Genomic DNA, 7,564 nt, shown 5'->3' with positions numbered 1-7,564 from the left:
CAGTGTATACAACTCAAAATGTGTCTTCGGGTCAATGCGACTGATTTCGATGGAGCAGGTCACATTTGTTTGGGGTCAAACTATATTTGCAGCTGACTCCACAGTTCTGTGAGAGAAATGCTCAACAGTTAATGAAAACACCTTGGCCTTGAAAAGGAACTTCTCTGAAGCGTGTTTGGTTCCAAACTCTAGTTTAGAAAAAGGCAGTTCAGAGAGTTTTAATGTGTAAGTGTACGTTGAAACTTAATCCATGGTAAGCAGAAAGAAAATAACCAAGACAAACCATTACATGTTATCATGCTTTAATTCAATATACCGTAATTTTCGGACTATAAGGCTCACCTGAATATAAGCCGCAGCAGCTAAATTGAATGATGTGTACATATATAAACCGCACTGGACTATAAGCCGCAGGTGTTTTAATGTTTAATTACCATATCTAAGGGTTCGTGCACAGAGGGGATTGTCGGGAAAGAGATGGCTGTTTGAGGAAGCTCCCATTTATTAACATTTCAACAAACAAGTTGCATATTTGCATAACGTATTCAAGTGTTACCATTTAGTGCAATAGTAGCTACAGAACATGTACTGAAACAGAAACTGTCTCGCTCTCGTAATGTCTGTCTGTCTGTCTTGCTCTCGTTCTGTCTCTCGTACCACTCTCGGTTCCACTTTTACTTTTGCGCGCTACCTGTCTCACTCTTTTCCGGCCTCCAGCTTTTCCTGCTGGAGCCCGCCGCTTAAAGGTGGGGGGCGCGGACCGGCCATAGAGCCCATAGAGTTAAAGGTGGTGGACTGTAACCTGTAAAATCCATAGATTTAGGAGGTCCCCTAGTGGCCGTTAGCTGTAAAAATCCATAGATTAGCCGCACCGTTATATAAGCCGCAGGGTCGAAAAATGGGGAAAAAGGCTCGGCTTATAGTCCGAAAATTACGGTAATCAAATCAGTAGAATACAGAAATAAATAATTTGTAACCAAATTCCATACTTATCTGTAGAGGTATTCAAAATATGACTATAAATAGGAACAAAACATCATCACTTTACTATATATCAAAAACAAGAAGAAAAGGTCACAATGGTTCCTTGCAGAAACAGTGGCATTACACATACTGTAGCTTATACCTTACTGATAAGCAGTGCGGGACATTGCATTTTTACAGTGAAGAACGTTTTGGTAAGTCAGTTCCAATAACAATGCATCAGTAGTTCACAGTGTTGACGGTTATGTGGGTGTTGTATCAAGCAAAAATATACAAATAGTTCCACATACATTCAATTAAAAATCAGAAATATACCAAATGGAGTGTACATTTGTCTCATTCCAGCAAATGGTCCATGTTACAAAAATAACAATATTTAGTACCTAACAAGAGGTACTGCAGACCTTACATATGGTAACACATCTGTAGTAGATGCAGCTTTGACAGGTATAGTTTGAGATGCAGCATCAGATCACAGGCTTTGATAGTGGATGTGATGTCGCCACGGTTACAGGTTGGTTGTCTCTCCTGGGATGGCTTTGGTGTCCAGGTAGCTGATGAGATTCTTCACCCAGGGGGCTGAAGGACGGACACACAGCTGACGTGGACCTGCCACTGTCCTTAACCTGCACACACACAGAGACCCTCAGTGACTCCATGCTGAGGAGGTGTATTCAGGCAGAGTACTGAGGTGACTGGGCGGTTCTAGTGGGGCCAACAGGGTCCAGCACCCCTGTAACACTGTGCTTGGACCCCCCCGTGGCCCCCCTCCAAAGGAATACATCTATGATAATGCAATCTGTGATAGTGTTGCAGCCAATACTGTGCTGTAATCTGGGGCTAAAATAACAGGAATGGTTTTTTTTTCAGTAGTGAAATTAAATAAATTGAAACTAAGTTACTAAAACAAATTCTGTGTCTAAAACAAATACCAACAAATATTAAGAAATTAAAATATAACAACGTTTGGCTGCATACATAAAGTATTTATTAACCCAAGCTTCATTTAGGTTAATGGTAAAGTAAGTATCTAGACTAAAACTGGACTGACTTTATCCTGAACTGAGAAAGTTTCCTGAGGTGCTGTGTTGGTGCAGTATTGTGGTGTAGTATTGTACTTACAGGACGGCAGGGTTGGGGCAGCGCTGGCTGGTCCTGACGTAGCCGATCACTCGGCCTCTGGGAACCTCTCTCTCATTGAACTTAAAGCAGCATTTCCTCGGGCCAGCACCACGCAAACCTACACACAAACACACAGTCAGATTCAGTTCCTTTTGTATGTTGGCTTTTTTTTCCTTCCTAAAGCTCAATCTGATACTGCTTTTTGTTTAACAGGTTGTGACATTGCTCAGTTGTTCCATTGTCAAATGGGGAAACTCTTGTGTTACTCTGGCTTTCCATTTAATAAAGTGAGCTGTTATAATGGAAATACACATTTTAATAAATGTAGGTTTAGCTTCAACAAGTCCTTAGTGTTTTTGATGCTGGAACCTTTAAATCTCAGTTTCTCAATCTTTGACATTGGATAATAAATATTTTCAGGCCACTCAGAAATCAGCGACAAGAAATATGACCTAAAAGGTCGTAGTAGTAGGTTTACACATAATATTCTTTGGTGTATAACTCTGCATACATTTACACAGTTAAAGGAATTCAGTTGGACACAAAAGAGCAAATACAGAACTACAAGACAATTATTTAAAATTAAAATGAAATGTTTAAAAAAAAGGTATAAATATACAACAAATATACCAAAAAGTAAATACAAGTAAAGTACACAGTAAATGACACATTTCTTTGACAAATAAAATATGTGCAGATTATGGTCATTTAAAGTGGGAGAGCTGTGCAATTTAATTATTTATTTTGTAAGAGGAATGCCTCACTTAATGTGCCTTATTGTAAAAATAATAAAAGAAAATATGTTAGAAATGAACAAAAACAACTTTAACTGATCAGACTGAATGACTTATATATATTGCTATCAAACCAAAATCATAAACATTTAAAATAAGATTATTTTCCTTCACTGGTGGAATGTGTTATGTGGAAGCCTCCCTTACCTTCAGTCAGAGTGAAGACAGCCAGCATCAGCACACACACACACAGAGCGAGACGAGGAGCAGCCATCCTGAACAGTGTGTGTTCTCTAGGTATTAGTGTGTGAAAGTCTTAGTTGAGCCTGTTCTCTCTGCTGTGTGATCACTCTCCATCTGCGCCAACATTTATAGTGGAGGAGAAGCCTGGGGGGAAGACCCCAGCTTCATGGGATTTCACCGTCATGTGTCAGTATCTCTTATCAAACCGAGGGGGGGGGGGTTACCAGGCGCTTCTTGCGTATGTGTTTATATTTAGTCCATTGAACTTCCCTTAATCAATACCATTCTCTGACGAAACCTGTTTTCAAATGAAGAAGTACTTTCCTCTTCAGCGTGGTTTCCCCATGCTTCAAAAGTCCTCACATTTAATAAACTGGAACTGTGAAAATTACATTTGTAATGACTTGTAACAGAGTATTACTACACTATGGTATTTCTACTTTTACTTTAGTACAAGATCTGAGTACATCTTCTCGCTCTGCTATGAAACCATTCAATTAATAAAGGAAAGAAGGCCACAAGCTACTGTATACAATAAATCCCCCAAACATTTTCTCTTTGTTGTAAACTCCCAACTAGAAATCTCTATTAATACAAAACATTTCTCAAAAATTCCTATTTGTAATCATACAGTATCAATGGACTCTAAATAGAGATGTAATAGTCTTGGTGGTAATTAGGGATGACTTGTTTGAATGGCATTTCATTGCCACGGAAGTCAAACAGCACAGCAGAAAAACCGGTTTGGAGATTCTCATGGATTTTCACAAGGATCTCTGCACAACAGTAACAATATATCAATAACACCAAGATGAATACTTCCCTTTTGATAGTTTGGACGAGTTTGAACGTGCAAACCACGTGAAGATGTGATGGAAGGATACGACTGGACTGTCAGGGTTGAGCAAAGCAGGCAGGACCCAAATGCAGGATTAACTGAAAAAATACCTTTATTTCAAGGATACAACTATACATAAAGAGCAGAACTCTCTCCCCTGTGAACACATTAAAAAAACAACAAGGATCTCACAACGACAGACAGAAAAACCAGAACTTAAATGCACACAAGACTAATCACCCAAACAAGACACAGGTGAGGAAGGAGGAGAAAACACAGGGGGTGTTTCTCAATGTCGAGTAAAGCTGCTGCAGAGCCACTATTTCAAGCATACTACGTCATCGAGTGCCGCCAAAGTACTGTTCCAATCTCCAGCATACTTATCTACATATCTACCGAGCCCGGCGTACTCCGTTTGGAGAAATATCGAGGCTGAACATGAGTAGACTCCGCGGTCTTAAAATCCCCACAATGCTTTGCGCACGGACCAATTTCCCCAAATCTGTGGCGGAAGATGTAAGGCGGGGCCTCTCATATGACGCACACTTGCTAGCCTGTTCCACTCTTTGTTTTCCAAATGTCAGGAAGTATTCTTGACTCGCTTCTGAAGCAAGATGCTCGTCAAACATGTTCTACCAAGCAAGCCTACTCGCGATTGAGAAACACCCAGGGGCACAAGGTGAACACAATCAGGTAATCAGGCAGGAGGGAACACAGAGACAGGAAGCAACAGACAAGACGGGGTGTGAAAACTTTTCAAAATAAAAACAGGAAACCAAAGACAGATCTAGACATGAAAATCGTGACATTACCCCCCCCCTTAAGGGACGGATCCCAGACGTCCCTAAAAACACAAAGTCCAAAACGTCCAGCAGGTTGGATGGAGGGGGACCGGAGGAGGGACTCGGGTGGACAGCCCGGTGGCAAAGCAGAAGCCGAGAAGGGGGACTCGGGCGGACGGCCCAGGGGCAAAGCAGAGGCCGAGAAGGGGGACTCAGGCAGACGGCCTGGGGGAATGGCAGAGAACGAGGAGGTGGTCTCGGGCAGACGGCCCGGGGGCAAGGCAAAAGGGCAGGGAAGTCCGCGGCGGGGGAACTCAGGGGGCCGAAGACAGGGGCGAAGGCCTCGACTAGGAAACTCAGGGGGCCGGGCTCGAGTGCGAAGGCAGCGGCTGGGAAAGTCAGGGGGCCGGGCTCGAGGGCAAAGGCAGCGGCTGGGAAAGTCAGGGGGCCGGGCTCGAGGGCGAATGCTGCGGCTGGGGAACTCAGGTTGCCGGGCTCGAGGGCGAAGGCCGCGGCTGGGGAACTCAGGGGGCCGGGCACAAGGACGGGCAAGAAGGCGGCGACGGGACAGCTCCGGAGGACGGGAAGGGAGACGGCGTACGCCGCGATGGGGTCCCTCCAGGGTCAGCTGGATCACCGGAGCAGGAGCACAGGGATCGGGAGCACTGGGAGCTGGAGATGGCGGGACCCCCGGTGGGACAGGAACCGGTGTCGGCCGGACAGGAACCGGAGCCGTCTGGACAGGTGCAGACGGAACCCACGACGGGACAGGCACAGACGGGACCCTGGACAGAACATGGGCTGGTGTCAGTGGGACCCCGGACGGAGCAAGGGCTGGTGTCGACGGGACCAATGGCGGAACAGGACACGGTGTCGGCGGAAGAGGCGTCAGCGGGACCCCCAACAGAACTGGACATGGTGTAGGCGGGACCCCCGGCGGGTCAGGATCTGGTGGCAGCGGGACCTCTGACTGAACAGGATTCGGAGCTGGCTGGACATCCGACGGAACAGGTGTCGGCGGGACCCGCAACGGAACAGAACATGGGGCTGGCAGGACCCCCGGCAGAACAGTAGTCGGCGGGACCCCCAACGGGACAGGACATGGAGTTGGCAGGACCCTCAGCGGAACCCCCAACAAAACAGGACACGGTGTTGGCAGGACCCCCGGTGGAACAGGTGTCGGCGGGACCCCCAACAGGACAGGACATGGGGTCAGCAGGACCCCCGGCGGAACAGGTGACGGCGGTACCTCCAACAGGACAGGACACAGAGTTGGCAGGACCCCCGGCAGGATAGGTGTCGGCGGGACCCCCAACAGGACAGGACACAGAGTTGGCAGGACCCCCGGCAGAACAGGTGACGGCGGGACCTCCAACAGGACAGGACACAGAGTTGGCAGGACCCTCAGCGTAACCCCCAACGAATCAGGACATGGAGTTGGCAGGACCCCCGACGAAACAGGTGTCATCTGCTGGGTCCATACTGGTGAGATCCTTCTGTCAAGGTTGAGCGAAGCAGGCAGGACCCAAATGCAGGTTTAACTGAAAAAATACCTTTATTTCAAGGATACAACTATACATAAAGAGCAGAACTCTCTCCCTTGTGAACACATTCAAAAAACAACAAAGATCTCACAACGACAGACAGAAAAACCAGAACATAAATGCACACAAGACTAATCACACAAACAAGACACAGGTGAGGAGGGAGGAGAAAACACAGGGGCACAAGGTGAACACAATCAGGTAATCAGGCAGGAGGGAACAGGTAGGAGGGAACACAGAGACAGGAAGCAACAGGCAAGACGGGGGGTGAACACTTTTCAAAATAAAACAGGAAACCAAAGACAGATCTAGACATGAAAAAACACAACACAGACAGATCGTGACATGGACATTATAGTTAGTTTCACAAAGGGAAAGTTTCCTTCTTCCTCCTCAGTTTTGTCATGCCTTTAGATAAATTAACCTCAAGCTCACTCTGTTCAACAAGAAGACATTATTTTCCGAAATCAGCTCTCCAATAATGTTTATGATAAAATAAACTCAATATAGTCTTCATCATCATCAAGACGGATGAAGACCATGTGGTTATAAGCTCAGAAAAAGTTACTAAGAGGCTTTTTTTGTCACATTGTCTAAGGTAAATCATTGACTTCCATGCTTAACTCAGGTATGATGATTTGCAGATGATGCCAGTGACAAAATACATTAATCTGACTGCATGTATTTCACTGAAAAACTGTTTTCATGTTGTTATAGTTTAGGACTGGAAAGGCACTAAAATAAATGACATGTTGAGATGGATGGATAAGTGTCCTTGAACATGATCAACAAGTGGCTTTAGATTGTGTGCAGTGAATAAAGCTGTAAATACAACATTGTCATCAAAGCCAGCTCTCAATGTATTTAGAGTTGAGTTTCTTTTCAGATGTTAAAGTGCAATATTAAATCACCTTTTAGCTGTTCTTCATGTTACACCAACTCCTGAGGGAATATGTTGGGCAATTAAAGGCTCTATGTTTATGAGCTTGATGATCACTTTGTTTGAGTTTATCAGAGCTTTTTGTTGCATCCGGAAAAGATGGAAAGGGTGGGAAGACTGAATAATAATAGTTAGTCTAGTGCAGGGGTCGGCAACCCCTGGCACGCGTGCCAGCATTGGCACGCGGCACCGTAGCCAGTGGCACACTAGGAATAAGTCGAATAAGTGTGCAAAATATTTAAATTGTATTTTCGGATCCTGAACGAGACCGCCGCCAGAGCGCGTCTCCCCGTTACCTGCAGAAGGAAGCCATGCACGCAACGCAGCCCCGCTCTCTTTAACTCCAGGTGACTTTCTGCCGCTTTCCTCCGTGGTGC

General features: G+C 45.5%; 1 protein-coding gene across 1 annotated transcript; it reads right to left on the bottom strand.

Annotated features, from left to right (window-relative positions):
* Positions 1 to 204: 204 nt before the first annotated feature.
* On the bottom strand, positions 205 to 4,116 carry LOC117475831 (monocyte chemotactic protein 1B-like). Its single transcript, XM_034122205.1, has 3 exons — positions 3,048 to 4,116; positions 2,107 to 2,224; positions 205 to 1,610 (listed from the first exon to the last, which is right to left on the bottom strand). Exons 1-3 carry the CDS (start codon positions 3,112 to 3,114, stop codon positions 1,493 to 1,495), a joined length of 303 nt encoding a protein of 100 aa, XP_033978096.1. The 5' UTR covers positions 3,115 to 4,116; the 3' UTR covers positions 205 to 1,492.
* Positions 4,117 to 7,564: the final 3,448 nt, after the last annotated feature.

The sequence above is a fragment of the Trematomus bernacchii genome, unplaced genomic scaffold (assembly GCF_902827165.1).
Source record: "Trematomus bernacchii unplaced genomic scaffold, fTreBer1.1, whole genome shotgun sequence".
NCBI lineage: Eukaryota > Metazoa > Chordata > Actinopteri > Perciformes > Nototheniidae > Trematomus > Trematomus bernacchii.
Note: the sequence above shows the minus strand (reverse complement) of the source record. Positions and strands in the feature narration are given on the sequence as shown.

Excerpts from the sequence above, each read along its gene's own strand:
- LOC117475831 (XM_034122205.1), bottom strand. The coding sequence starts at position 3,114 with ATGGCTGCTCCTCGTCTCGCTCTGTGTGTGTGTGTGCTGATGCTGGCT. Across the intron at positions 2,225-3,047 it reads TGTCTTCACTCTGACTGAAG|GTTTGCGTGGTGCTGGCCCG; the intron begins GTAAGGGAGGCT and ends GTTTGTGTGTAG. Across the intron at positions 1,611-2,106 it reads TGCCCCAACCCTGCCGTCCT|GTTAAGGACAGTGGCAGGTC; the intron begins GTAAGTACAATA and ends GTGTGTGTGCAG.